Source organism: Hyperoodon ampullatus, assembly GCF_949752795.1.
Source record: "Hyperoodon ampullatus genome assembly, chromosome: 14".
Lineage (NCBI taxonomy): Eukaryota > Metazoa > Chordata > Mammalia > Artiodactyla > Ziphiidae > Hyperoodon > Hyperoodon ampullatus.
Window position 1 is genome coordinate 24,961,283 of NC_136927.1, and position 15,102 is coordinate 24,976,384.

General features: G+C 47.3%; 1 protein-coding gene across 1 annotated transcript in view; it reads right to left on the reverse strand.

The window, feature by feature from the left end:
• The window catches only part of ADCY9 (adenylate cyclase 9), a gene marked incomplete at its 5' end in the record, with an annotated part of 124,964 nt that overhangs the window by 23,615 nt on the left and 86,247 nt on the right, over positions 1-15,102 (reverse strand). The window contains 3 exons of the mRNA XM_079718319.1: positions 2,057-2,159; positions 6,775-6,992; positions 8,488-8,592. Of these exons, the coding sequence (XP_079574445.1) occupies positions 2,057-2,159; positions 6,775-6,992; positions 8,488-8,592 (426 nt within the window). The remainder of the gene's footprint in view (positions 1-2,056; positions 2,160-6,774; positions 6,993-8,487; positions 8,593-15,102) is intronic.

Genomic DNA, 15,102 nt, shown 5'->3' on the forward strand with positions numbered 1-15,102 from the left:
CACAGCCAAGGAGGAGCCCGGCCAGGGGCTGTGGCATCTTGATCACGTCACCTACTGTCCCTGTGCCTCCATTTCCTTAACTGGAAAGAGGGATAAAATGGGACCCTGCACCTTATGGGTGCTGGGAATGCTTAGATGGGAAATCACAAAGTGCGGCGGGGGCCTAATGTGGGGGCAGCTTGGAACCTCCCACCGTTCCTGCATCGGTCCCGTCCTCGCCAGCTGGCCCTGTGGTTCAGGGATAGCGTCCCACCTGCGCCCCAGGCCTCCGGGCTCATTTACTCCCGTTACCTACAACTCAGCCACGTGACCTTTATACAACACAGTCTGATGGTGCCAACTCCTGTTCTGGATCCTTCAATGGCTCCCCTGGCCTTTAGCATAACGTCCACAGTGTGGGAAGCTGTCATCAGGCCCCTGCCCACCTGCCACTTCCACCCCGTCTGCCAGACAGAAGCGCCCACCGCTCCCTGGATGCACCCAGGCTCTGTCTTATCTCCAAGGTTAGGTTTGCAGGTGCTGGCCCCTCTCTGGAACGTTCCTTAATTCAGTTAATTGCTAGTTCTCCCACTAACACGGGCTCCTTCTGGGCCCTCGACCTGGGGTTGGTGTGCTCTGCGGCCATTATGGGGCCCCTGGGTCTGGATTCTCATTTCTGCCAGGTTACTGCTTCCCTGTAGTGAGTGTCTGTCCACACTACACCCCAGCCCCAGGAGCAGGACCCGGCGGTGCAGACGCTCAGTGAGCATTTGGTGACCTGTGCCCTCTGCTGGGGAGGCTCTGTACTCAGCACCGGGAGTGGGCGGGAGCTCCTGGCCCTGAATCAGGCAGGTGCCCAATCCTAGCGATGGGATCTTGGCCACTCGGCCTTTCCTGGCCTCGGCTTTCTTTTGGTAAAATGGGGATAATCATAAGCTTCCTTGAAGGGTTGCTGTGAGGATTAAGGTTGCTGTTTTGCCTTAAAGGCACCAACCAACCAACTCCCAAGTCCACGAGAGGAGCCTCGCCTGGGGTACTAACGGTATTCACCACCCAGGAGGCTGATGAAACTCAACCCCACAGGCATGGACTGCCCTGTCTGGTTCACCAGGACTCTCGGGATTGGTCAGGGCCTGGATGTAACAGACACTGAGGGATGATCTGCTGGATGAACGAATGGAGTCGAATGAGAAATCCTTCTGGCTCTGGGGTTGGGAGGGTATGCATTTTTGACCTTGGAACACTAAGCTGGGTTAGATTTGGGAAAAATGCAGGGAGCTGGCTTCTTGGAACTCAAACCAGGCTCTACGTTCTTGTATTTATTCATCGTTTCCACCAAGCCCTACTGAGCACTTGTGGGTGTGGGGACTGGATGCCACGTAGAGTGGAGATGAGAGACAGGGTCCTGCCTCCCAGAGTGGAGAGTCCAGGGGGAGGCATACGATTTAACAGTCCCACAAGAAGAGATTACAAACTGGGATGCAGCTGCGGAGAAACAGTATAATGGGGGGAAAAATCCAGTCTGGGGTCAGGGAAAGCTTCTTAGAGGAAGTGATGTTTGGGCTGAGAGTTACAGGACAACAGGAGTTAAGGCAGGGGAGGGGCAGCAGAGGAGGGCTCAGCACCAAAGCAGGTGGGAGAGCTGAGCGAGGTGAAAGCCCTCTCAGCTCTTGTCCCATTTCAGTAGGAAGAAAGCTGACAGGGAACAGGGGGAGAAATCCTGCTTGAGAACAGAGAATAGGTGGGGCTGGAGCTCCCCCTTCCCCCCCTCACCCCGTACTAGGCCTCCAGGGGCTGGAGCACGGCCAAGGATGCCTGGGGATGCACCAGCTGCAGAGCAGAGGGACTGGGAGATGACAAGCCTGGGTTGTTGTAGACAGATCTGAGGTTTCTCCCTTGTGGAGATAAATTCACATACAGGTGAAATTTAGGGCTTACAGACTGTGGGAAATCAATATGAGCCGTCAATTTCCTGTCACTCAAGAAAACAAAAATGGCCTCCAAAGCACAAGACTAATCGTGAATTGTGCAGTGAAAATGACGCATGTCTTTGGTAAAATTATAAGGAGCCACGCACCTCTTCTTGATAGCTGGTCCTGTAGGCTTGTTCTAGCTCCTGACCCAGGAAGTTCAAGCTGAACTGATTAATGGGTGGCTTAAAAAAATAATCTTTCATCAGGCTAGAAGAGACGATAAATGCAATCAATCAACGTGCAGCACAATCGTTACATTTATTTTATCAGAAGATCACAGTTACCTACTGAAACGCCATTTGTGAAGCGTGTCATAAAAGCTGTACCTAAAAGTCACCATACAATAGACATTGCTCAACTGCCCCTTTTAGAACATGTCTCTGGAAAGTCCTTCATGCTTCTAAACATAATCCCATTTTAGATTTCACCTCCACAAAAGAATGCCCATTCACCATGCGTGTGTTATACAAATCATCAGAACCGTGCTTTTGAAAACATCTTCCTAATGTCCAGAATTAGAAGGAGGCAGAAGCTTTTTTGTTCTATAAAATGCTCCCTTCCAAAGGACCAGCAGATCCCTGTACTGAGCATACTTATGTTGATTTGGAGGCTTCCTTGCAAACATAATTCAGAACCGGCTGTCCTGTCACTCAGGGTACTGACAGTAATTACCACTGTCACCGCTAACAGGTTGTTATCACAAAATTGTGTTTATAGTTAGTGTAATTTTGGTGCTACTGTCACATATGCAGATTGCATGTGAAACCTGAAAAATGATAATGCTCAGTGATTTTAATAGCAGAGAAATCAAGCCTGCTTTACGTGACTCTTTCATTCTTTTACGGACTGCTAGCAAACAGTCATATATCCTTTTTATCCTGCAGAAAATTACTATAAATTTAAGGGAATGTTAGCATAATTTCAGAAGGCAAATGCAGCTGTGGGATGTCTCTCTCCTGCACATAATAACTACTAGAATTAAATCAGATGAAATATGTAAAGAGCCTATCATGTGCCTGACACACAGTAGGGTTCACTGTAGTTCCTCCTTTCCCTGGAGCAGAGTGGGCTCTCTTTTTGTGCTAAGTGTGCACTACCTTACTGGGCTCTCAGACTTAGAAAAGAGAAAATTCTATCCCCTAATGTTGACCCCCTATCCTCTCCTCCACTTGGCAAGTATGGACAGAGGGAAAAACAACAAAGCAGCTATAAGAAGGAAATGTAATGGCTTCATTTTTGCAGTCAAGTGGCAGGATCCACACTGTAAAATATACTGCTCATTTGAGATTAATATTGGGAGGTTCCACTTCTGGGAATGGAAAATTAGCTCCTGTTAGATTAATCGTCTCTCAGATAAGAACTACAAACCCTAAACAAAATATAAAAACAACTCTTGGAAGGCACTGGCAATTGACCAAAGCAGTAAGAAAATGGAGGAGAGCCACACTTGGAACAGGCTGAATTTCTTGTGGTTTTTTTTTTTTTTCTTTTTTGCCTGAAGAGAGTCATTAGTCAGCACCACGGGTAAGATGGCTAAAACTCGGAAAAACTACAGTTTTACTGACCTGGAAAACCAGAAAATAGAGTTTAGCATGCCCATCAATGGAAAATGAGGTTGGACATTCCAGAGAGAGAGGACCAGAGAAGGGGGAGCCCCAAATTCTGCATATAGGCTCTGCTCGAATCTCTGGCTGACCCCTGAGATACACATGTGCATGGCAGACTACAAGCCTAATTAAGGCTGAAGGAATAGTGGCTGCCCACCTCAGGGGAGACAGAGTTTGGTGTTTGAGTTCAGATGAGTTAACTGTCTACTAAAACAAACAAAAAGTTGATATTCTTCAAAGGAATGTAACAGAATCCAGATTTTCTAACCATTGTACATAATGTACACAATGCAATCCAAAATTACTAGACAAACAAGGAAACAGGAAACTATGATCCATCCTCAACAAAAAAGCAATCAATAGAGACCAACCTGAGATTACCAAGAGGTTGGACTTGGAGGTTGGGGTTTATAATGTATATGGATGTAATACATGTGAAAACTGTAACATAAGGAATGAGAAGAGAGTAATGTACCTATACAGTTGTAAGATTTCTACATTTAAAGTGAAATGATACAGGGACTTCCCTGGTGGCACAGTGGTTAAGAAACCGCCTGCCAATTCAGGAGACATGGGTTCGAGCCCTGGTCCGGGAAGATCCCACATGCCGTGTAGCAACTAAGCCCCTGCGCCACAACTACTGAGCCTGCACTCTAGAGCCCACGAGCCACAACTACTGAGCCCTTGAGCCACAACTACTGAAGCCCACGTGCCTAGAACCCATGCTCCACAACAAGAGAAGCCACCTCCATGAGAAGCCCACACACCACAATGAAGAGTAGCCCCCGCTTACCGCAACTAGAGAAAGCCTGCATACAGCAACAAAGACCCAACGCAGCCAAAAATAAACAAATAAATAAATTTATAAAAAGAAAAAAAGTGAAATGATGCAATATTAACTATAAGAAGACTATAAAAATATAAGACTGCCTAGAGCAACCATTAAAAGAAAAATAATGCAAAGAGGTATGGCTAAAAAGCAAATAAATATATTAAAATATAATAAAAAAGGCAAATATTATCAGAATGATTTAAGGAGCAGACCCAAAAGAGATGTATTTCAAATATAAAGACCCAGGTTAGAATTTTTTAAAATGGAAAATGATGTAGCATGCAAACAGTAAGAATAAGAAGGCTTGGGCTTCCCTGGTGGCGCAGTGGTTGAGAGTCTGCCTGCCGATGCAGGGGACAGGGGTTTGTGCCCCAGTCCGGGAGGATCCCACATGTTGCGGAGCGGCTGGGCCCGTGAACCATGGTCGCTGAGCCTGCGCATCCAGAGCCTGTGCTCCACAGCGGGAGAGGCCACAACAATGAGAGGCCCGCGTACCGCCAAAAAAAAAAAAAAAAAAAAAAAAAGAATAAGAAGTCTAGAGTGACTATGTTAATATCCGATAAAGCAGTCTTCAAGACAGAGTATTACTGGGCACAAAGAGAGACACTTCAAAATGATAAAAGGATTATTTACCAGGAATATATAACACTCGTAAATGTGTATGTACCTAAAAAAGAGCTTCAAAATACCTGAAACAAAAATTGTCAGGACTACAGAGAGACACAGACAATTCCACAACCACAGCCGGAGATTTTAACATCCCTATCTCAATAAGTGATAGAACAAGAGACAAAAAAAAGTCAGTAAAGAGACAGATGATCTGAACATTACTGCCAACCACGTGGGCCTAATTGAGGTTTATGGATCACAACATCCTGAGAATGCAAAGTATGCATTCTTTTCAAACGCTCATGGTATGTTTACCAAAACAGACCACATGTGAGACCACAGAACAAGTTTCAATAAATGTAAAAGGAATGAAGTCACATAGTGTATGCCTTTGACTACAATGACATTAAATCAAACATTAATAACTAACATATGTAAATACCGTTTTTCACTAAAAGGAGCCAGGGCTCTTTGGAGAAACGGCTGATTCCTGAGCTGGGGCAGGGAAGATATAAAATGAGCCTGTTGTGCTGGAAAGTAAGAAATCACTCAAAACAAATGAAGGAGCCGTGTCGAAAGGACACAGGAGCCAGCCTGAAGGGGGGCTCCCAAAGGCCAGATTCGGGACAACTAGAGCATCAAACTCTAATTAGGACAGTGATAAATGATGTCCTGTTAAGTAAAACAGGACTCCATGAGGGTTTATATGGATTTATAAATCTGTAGATGGATAGATTAAGTCATAAGTGGGGAGGAGCTCTTCTTTACTGTAGAATGCCAAGCCCCAAATGATAAAAGCACAGTCAGCGCTAAAGCAGGAAAACTGCCATTCTGACCAACATAGTGAAGACTGTTTCAAACAAGAACCATCAATGGAGATTAAGTCTAGGGAAGTATGGTGAGGAATGGGATCTTTACATGTTCTGAAAGCATCTTCCCACAGATGGCCGACTAGTCACAGGGAGAAAATGAGTACAGACTGGAGAAGTTGGCAACACTCGCCCAGCTGATCAACATCACTACTCCTGATGAAGGTCAAAGGGGGCACCATGGGCCTCTGGATCTAGTGCCTGAGAAGACACGTCACCTCCATGGGATCTGGACACACAAGCAGCCTGGACAGAATCATGAGGAGATGTCACACAAATCCAACTTCAGGAATATTTTATAAAAGAGCCAGGCCTGCATGTTTCAAAAATGTCAATGTCAAAAAAAAAAAAAAAAAAAAAATGTCAATGTCATGGAAGATCAAGAATGGCTGAGGAACTGCCCCAGATTTAAAGACTGAAGAGGCCTGACAACTGCAAGGTGCAGCATGTGATTCTCTACCGTGCTATGGGGGACACATGGGACCACCCAACAAAACCGGAATAGGAACCACAGACTTGGTAAAACACCTCATCAGTGCTACATTTCCTGAATTAGGTAGCTATGATCACGTGCAAGAACACACCTGTTTTCAGGAAATACAGTTTTAAGGGGTAGAAAGCACGATGTATCTAACTTACTGTCAAATGGTTCAGAAAAAAATAAACAAGTTTCACAGGGAGAGAGAGGAGAATAAAACAAGCAGAGTAAAATGTTAAAAGTTGGTAAATCAGGCAAAGGGTGTAAAGGGAATCTTTTGTATTATTCATGCCACTTTTCTGTAAGTTTCAAATTATTCCAAAATACACTGACAATGGAAGGCAAATGCATGAGGGGTGAGGTGACTCAGAAAAGGGGGAGCTTCTACCTGCAAATCTTCGCTTTGAGGCAGGTGGCTGCATCTTACCTGTCTTCCTTGATAACATCAACAAAATGGGCATCCGTTTTCTCCCGGATGTTCTTGAACCTCAGCGGAAGGAGGGCTGACTGGTCCAAGCTCACACCTGCCCACCTTCCCTTCTCTTGTAAGATCTCGCACAGGGAGGTCTGACTGTTGGTGAGCTTCTCCTCCGGGGGAGGGCTCAGCAGTCCGTTTTGCGTTTTGGAATTGGGTCCTCCAGAAGCCTGTGTCAGAATAAGGGGGTGGGGGCAGACACAGAGGCTGAAGCGTGGGATGCAGCAGCACTATCCCCCATAACGCGGCCATACCAGAGCCCCCTGGACTGCACCCCGCACACCACAACCTGCACCTTTGGATCTCCGCTCTAACCCGAGCGCTCTGCCTCTCCGCCGGTCTGCTTTTCCCCATTCCCCCTGGCTCCTCCAAACACACCTCCAGGCGCCCAAGACAGTGGTGTCATGGGAAGAGCCGGTAAGGAGGTCAGGGGGAAGGCTGAGGCAGGAGTTGGGGAGGCTCCCAGAGTTTCCTGACCACAGAACCAGCATTCCAGAAGCCAGGAGGACTCGAAGGAAGTGCAGGGGCGGATCCAGGGCAAGGAAACTCAGATCTGTAAGGGCTGCGGCTTAAGAAGGGGGGTGACTGATTTGCATTTCTCTAATAATCAGTCACCGCAAGCAACCTAAATGTCCATTGACAGATGAATGGATAAAAAAGGTGTGGTACATATATACAATGGAATATTACTCAGCCATAAAAAGGAATGAAATTGGGTCATTTGTAGAGATATGGATGGACCTAGAGTCTGTCATACAGAGTGAAGTAAGTCAGAAAGAGAAAAACAAATATCGTATATTAATGCATATATGTGGAATCTAGAAAAACGGTACAGATGAACCTAGTTCCAGGGCAAAAATAGAGACACAGACATAGAGAACAGACATGTGGACACAGTGGGGGAAGGGGAGGGTGGGATGCTTTGGGTTTTTAGGATTGACATATACACACTACCATGTGTAAAACAGATAGCTAGTGGGAACCTCCTGTATAGCACAGGGAGCTCAGCTTGGTGCTCTGTGATGACCTAGATGGGTGGGATGGGGCGATGGGAGGCAGGCTCAAGAGGGAGGGGATATATGTAAACGTACAGTTGATTCACTTCGTTGTCCAGCAGAAACCAACACAACATTGTAAAACAGTTGTACTCCAATTAAAAAAAAAGAAGGCGTGACTGGACACAAACGACATGGAATGACCCAGCATCGTGCAGGTCCGTGGGCCAACAACCCGAGGATGAGGGTGACAGATTTGCGCCTCCCTGGAGAGTCGCCTGATTCAGAAGCTTGCTTGGAGGCTCCTGGGTCTGGTCTCCAGGCGAGACTTCTTTGCACTGCCCTTGCTGCTGGCCTAACCCAAGCCCTCCTCACGCCCCACCTCTCACCCTAAGGGTTCCCCTCTTCTCCTTCCACATCCACATCCCACCAGCCGTTGAGTCCAGCTTCCAGCCCCGCAGGTTTCACTGCCCGTCAGGGTATCCCATGCAGGTCAGCATCCATCCTGCTCTTTATCGGTCTGTTCAAAACCCAGAGGACTCGAAGGTATGCAATGGTGTCACCCAAGAGGAGTTGCCCTTGGAACTGAGAAGCTGACCAGACAGGATGTCCCCTCAGGTGGGTGCACCAGGAGAGGCACTGACAGGGATCACAGCCCAGAGCAGGTTACCTTGGTGCTCTTCTTGGGCTCCTCCTGACAGCCATTCTGGACTGCTCCACCTTCGGCGCCAGCTTCCAATTTGGGAGCAAACATGATTCTGCACGACGGGCAGGTCTACGAGAAAAACACAGACCGTAGGAGCTCACTCAGGCAACACGACCTCACTACGTGATTCAAACAAGTCAGCTGCTGTTGCAATTTGCTGTCACACAGAATGGCGCAACCAAATGGAAGGCTTACCGAACCACTCAGGATGAGTTAAAAATGAACTGGCTGGGGCTTCCCTGGTGGTGCAGTGATTAAGAATCCACCTGCCAACGCAGGGGACACAGGTTCGAGCCCTGGTCCGTGAAGATCCCACATGTCGCGGAGCAACTAAGCCTGTGCACCACAGCTACTGAGCCTGCGAGCCACAACTACTGAAGCCCACGTGTCTAGAGCCCGTGCTCTGCCACAAAGAGAAGTCACAGCAATGAGAAGCCCGCGCACCGCAATGAAGAGTAGCACCCACTCGCCACACTTAGAGAAAGCCCGTGCACAGCAACAGAGACCCAATGCAGCCAAAAAAAAAAAAGAACTGGCAGCGTGATAATGGAAAATAAACAACACAAAGACCTGTACGTGAATGTGCCCTAACAGCGTCTACTTTTTAGTAGAAACAACTCAGATGTCCATCAGCAGATGAATGGATCAACAAAATGAGGTGTACCTACAGAATGAAATATTACTCAGCTATCCAAAGGGATGAAGCACTGACAAACAACACGACAACGTGGATGAACCTTGAAAACTCGTTCAGTGAAAGAAGCCAGACACAAAAGACCACATATGGTGGGATTCCATCTGTATAAAATATCCATAAAAGGCAAATCCACAGCGACAGAAAGGAGATTAGTGGTTGCCAGTGGTGAGGGACACAAGGGAATGGGGAGTGACTCTAACAGGTGTGGGGTTTCTTTTTGGGGTGATGAAAATGTTCTGACCGTGGTGATGGTTGTACAACCTTTCAAACATACTAAAAACCACCGAATTATACACTCTAAAAGGGTGGATTATATCTCAATAAAGCTGTTGTTAAACAAACTAGCCGCCAACCCACACTCAAATGCTAAGCGAAGGTTCTCAAGCTCTCTGTGAAGGTGAGCTGTTCTCATACAGCAGGACAATCAGAGGGGCGAGCTTACAGACGTAGCCCTTCTTATTCATTTGCGGGAATTAGCTGACCTAGAAGAGACAAGGCAAGACTCAACACTGCCACATATAGTACAACACAGGGAACACAGACAGTAGTTTACAATAACTACAAATGGAGCACAACCTTTAAAAATTGTCCATCACTATACTGTACTTCTGTAACTTATATAATATTGTACAGCAACTATACTTCCATTAAAAAAAAAGTACCACCAGGGATAGTAGAAAGGGCAAGGCTTTCATTTCTCACAAACCAGGGTTCAAATCCTTGATTACTTACTGGTTTGGAGACCCCTGTTCAAATCCCTCACCTCGGTTCTCTCCTGTGTGAAATGAGAGTGAAAACACTTTTCTTGAAGACATATTGTAAGGATTTATGAATACGCATGTAGAAAACCTAGCATTGCTCCTGGCGCTCAGTGTATCCTTAATAAACGTACTCTTATTATTAATATGATCTGGTAATCTAGGAACCAACCACCACTGAGATAGCAACTGACAGCACCCAGGGGAAAAGACAGACTTATTAGGCTTCAAAAACAATTTCCTAGCGTTAAGAATCGTTAAGCACTGGAATACACTGTAGGAGGCTAGATATTATTTCAGAAATTTTAAATAATAAAATTTAAATAAAATAAATGTCACTTAGTGCCTTAGGGCAAGGATATAACCCAGATCACATCCTAAGTTAGATTTCAGGCCTGTACTGTATTCAATAAAAGAAATAAAGATTCTAAAGAGTTGTGTAATTTGGGAATCTGATGCAACGCACCCAATAAATTCGAATGCTCGTATTCATTCAAGAAGTGAAAATATACGTGCCAAAAGAGCTGGCCAAATCAGGGAGTATCATGTCCGAGCAAACAGCAGTACCTAGGTAAAATCTGCTTGTAGCTCGGAAAAAATTGGCATTATTAACAGGGGCAAGATGCTCTAGTTGTCAACGGCATACAGTAAAATTATTTTAAAGCACCTCTTGGTATTGACTGAGTTAAACTTCAGAACATGTTGCCAATGGGGCCAATGATCTTCTCAAATGGAAAAAAAAATCCACTACCACACACATGAAGTGACCTCCACACCCCCAGAAGAAAGTGTGTGCGTCCACGTGACAGGCCAGCAAGATTCCCAAGGTCCTCCCTAGCAGGTGTGTGTGTGTGTGTGTAAATGGCTTTGGTGGTGGTAGCAGTGGCAGGCTTGCTACTCTAGGGGAACACAGCCTTTTCAGGGGCCAACTGATGGCCCAGGGGTAGGATGGATACAGCCTGGAGCGGTGGTGGGTGGGGGGAAGGGTTGAGACCCTCTGAGCCAAACCCTTAGGCTCCAGGGACTGTCTGTCACCAATCTCGTAAAGACACGATGAAATAGTGAACAGATTCTCTGACCACTTTTCTTTTTTTAAAAGTCTTCATTTATTTACTTTATTTTATTTTTGGCTGTGTTGGATCTTCATTGCTGCGCACAAGCTTTCTCTAGTTGCGGTGAGCAGGGGCTTACTCTTCGTTGAGGTGTGCGGGCTTCTCATTGAGGTGGCTTCTCTTGTTGTGGAGCACGGGCTCTAGGCGCACGGGCTTCAGTAGTTGTGGCACGTGGGCTCAGTAGTTGTGGTTCACGGGCTCTAGAGCGTAGGCTCAGTAGTTGAAGTGCACAGCCTTAGTCGCTCCGCAGCGTGTGAGATCTTCCCGGACCAGGGCTCGAACCGGTGACCCCTGCATTGGCAGGTGGATTCTTAACCACTGCGCCACCAAGGAAGCCCTCTCTGAGCACTTTGCAAACGTTAAGTCTAGAGACCAAGTGTAACACAGTGATTAAAGGCACTGGCTTTGAAATCAGACTGTCACGGACTGAATCCTGGTTCTACCACTTAATAGTATGGGAATCTCTCTGAGCCTCGGTTTCCTCCTTTGTTAAATGGGATTGTATCATAAGGGCAGAATGAGGAGACACATGTAAGGCTGGTCAGAGGTATTTTAGATCAGCTCTAATCCCAAGGCACTGACCTCCTAGAATGCTGAACTGAGAAGGAAGATGAGGCCACGTCCTAGCCCCGAGGGAGGGGACCCATGGGGACTGGCGATGTCTGCCGTGGGTGAGGGCTTGCGTGTGTGAGCGTGCGTGCGTTGACCACACTTGGCTCCACACATGCCTGCAGTGTTGGGGAGTGCTCAGTAAACACTGGTCCTTAACACTGAAACATCTGGTCACTATTCTCTCTGGTCCTGAAGCCGGTGCATACGATCATTTAAAGTCCTTGATCACAGACTGGACAGCCACCGGGCGTCTGCTCTTGCCCAGCCCTGTGTTTTCAGGCATCTCTTGGCATCAGCTTGCTCCTAAGTATCTTCCTCTCCTCAAGTACACCTGATGCACTTGAAGAACAGGCCATCTGCTTCTTAGGAATTCCTCACGGTGTGCTGGCTTTGCATATGGATGATGTTTCATGCATTTAGAGCCACAAATATGCAAAACTGACGCTCAAACCTATCGGACACCAGAGAGCATACACCCGCTGCAAAGGAGTCCCTGGACAGGAGTCAAGGCCACCCCAGTCAGACACTGCATCCCCTCTCTGAAAGGTCTTGGCTGTGAAGGAAGGGGTGGGAGGGCCAGTGGGGACTGGGACTGCCCGTGGGGACTGGGCTGTCTCAGGGGGCTGGGGGCAGGGCTCTTCACAGATGGGCAGCTCAAGGCTATACCCTTTTGGCAAACAGAGGCTGCAGGGCCTGTACCCCATTCTAATGCACGTCCCGCAGAGCTGCCCACAGAAGAACCTCAGGGAGCAAGGACATGTGTTGTGGAGCCAGGATGCTCACAACTGTCTAGGAGACTGTGCTCAGGGAGCTCCGGGGCTCACCGGGTCCACCGGGGTCACATGTCAAGTGTAGAGCAGGATCCGTGAGCGGGACTCCAAATGGTCTGAACAGTGCTCACTCCGCACACTCACAGCAGCTTCATCCGGGGAGTGGGGAGCCAGGGGTTGGGGAGGATGCCAGCTGTGGACCCAGGCCCTCCTGTAGCAGGGTGGTTCCTGCAGCACAGGGACCCAGCAGCAGATCATTTCGTTGTACTGTGAAGATGTGGCTCTTTGTCATTCTCTTTCTTCCTCAGCTACCTTCCTTTTCTGGGGGAAACTACTGATTCTAACTTAAAAACAAATGAAACAAAAACCTTAGAGAAATCTGTCTGCCCTGATGGAAACTTTCTCATATCTGGACATTCCCTCGATCTGTAGGGGGAGCCTCTTGTGCTCCACGGGGGTCCCGCCAAGCAACGGTGGGACAGTGGGTGGGTTTGTCCACCCCCTCCCCCCAGCAACTTTCCTTTAACTATTTTCCAGCTTCGTTTTAATCGGGTTAAAATGTCTCACATACTGGTTTTTGTCAAGCAGATACCTCTGTGAAATGTTTGCTAACCCATTAAAGGCCCATCTCTCCCCCTGAGCAGCTGCTGTCATCTCAGACCCCAAGAAGCCCTTACCAGGAAGAGGGGTTTAGATTCTGGGGACTCTGGGGGGCACACCCAAACTGAGCAACTGACTTGTAGGGCAGCCCCTCTACAGGCACAGTGAGTCAAAGCTACTGTTCTAAGGATAGCGGCTGCCACGATGTGGAAACGCCTCAGTGCCCAGGATGTGCCAACGAACACTGTCAGGTCCTTTTCCACGCCATGCCCACGGTCTCGTGCACCTGATCTCCATTAATCCTCATATCGACGCTGCAAGGCAGAAGTGACTGTCAACAGCGGGGGTCAGACTGCGGGGCTCCTGGCCCCTGACCACCATGCAGCCTCTCTCTGGCCTCCTTTCCTGGCACAAAGAGGACCCAGGAATAATCCTGGCACTCTGACCTCCTCTGCCGTGTTCCCCTGAAGTGACCCAAGCAGTTATGGTCACCTCCTGGTTCCTTTAAGTGGCACCACTGGACACCGGCACCAAGGGGAGCTTCACCAAGACCAGCTAAGGTCTCCAGGACAGAGGACTCTCCGAGCCAAGGAGTGTGTTGACTGTTGCCTGGGAAACCCGAGATCCCCTGGAGAACAGCCAGGAGCAAACTCTTCATCTTCCCAGATTGCCCACGCTTGCCCCCATCTCGGATGTGGGCTCTGGAGGGAAGATTATAACGATTTCTCTAACACGCTTGGGTGTCATTGCATTTGTTTTTAACACATTTCAACACATACACCCTACATCCTCTTCAGAATACATGGCACGGAGCTGTAAAATAGTTTTTTCTTCAAGGCTATTTCTCTTCACAAGATAAATCACTTCTAAGCCAACAGCTGTCCTTTTTTCATAACTGTCAAGGGAGGGAGCAGGGAAACCTCTTTTCTGAGAAATGAGGAGGAAACAACATCAGAAAAGTCCTGCTTTGCCTGGTCAGTCTGCTGAACATGGCTACTGAGCGAGCTGTCCTCAGACCAGGAGGAGCATCCCTTGCTTCCCAAACTCGAAACCCAGCTTGAACATGGCAGACAGGAGCATGTAGCCAGAGCACGTATGACCTACTGAGGCCCATTCTGAATTCTAACCTCTTTCCTGTATTACTTTGTTTAGTTCTCACAAGCACCCAGGAAACAGACATTGTGAGTAGCCCATTTTACATAAGAGGGAACTGAGGCATAGAGTGAAGGGACTGGCCCAGAGTCACAGTTAGAGAATGGCAGGGTGACAACGCCCTTGACCCCAACCACACATGTGACATCTTTGCGTGAACAGGGACAGCCTGCCGTGCAGGGCAGAGGCCGCCCTGGCTGTGATCTGCCACGGGCAGGCCAGGCACCCTCCCCAAGCTAGCGGATCGGCACAGGCATTCACACTCCCAAATAGTTGATTTCTGCTAACAAAATCCTAGAGGAAAGTAGAAGTGGGATATTAGAGGAAAATAGAAATGGTAATTATTACAGAAAAAGAAAGGCATCCAGAAGCGATAAGAACAGAAAAGTGGACAGCCTGCGAATACTGGAGGCAAAACAACAAACAAACAAAACACACACCTGTAAAAACCAGGCACAAAATCTCTAAGCCACAGAGTGCAGAACCACTGAAACCTCAGATTCCTGAGCCCTAAGCGACCTAAGTGAGTTTAATAATCGAGGCTGATAAGGCAAGAAAAGTGTCACCGTGGTGTGGTAAAGTTCCATCAGAAAGTCAAAGGAAGAAGCTATTTGGTATTTGGGGAAATTTATTTCATGTGCAGTACTTTACTACCTGATGATGCCAATTAAATGAGCTGGACTAACCTTTCCATTTCAGTTCACACGTAATATATAACAATAGCAAGCATATTTATATTACATAAAAATAATATAAACATAATATTTTATACATATGTATTAAAATGTTTTATTTTGAAACAAGTTTAGACTTAAACAGAGTGGGAAAGACAGTTCAGAGAGTCCCCATACGTCCACCCCAGCTTCCCCTAACGTTAC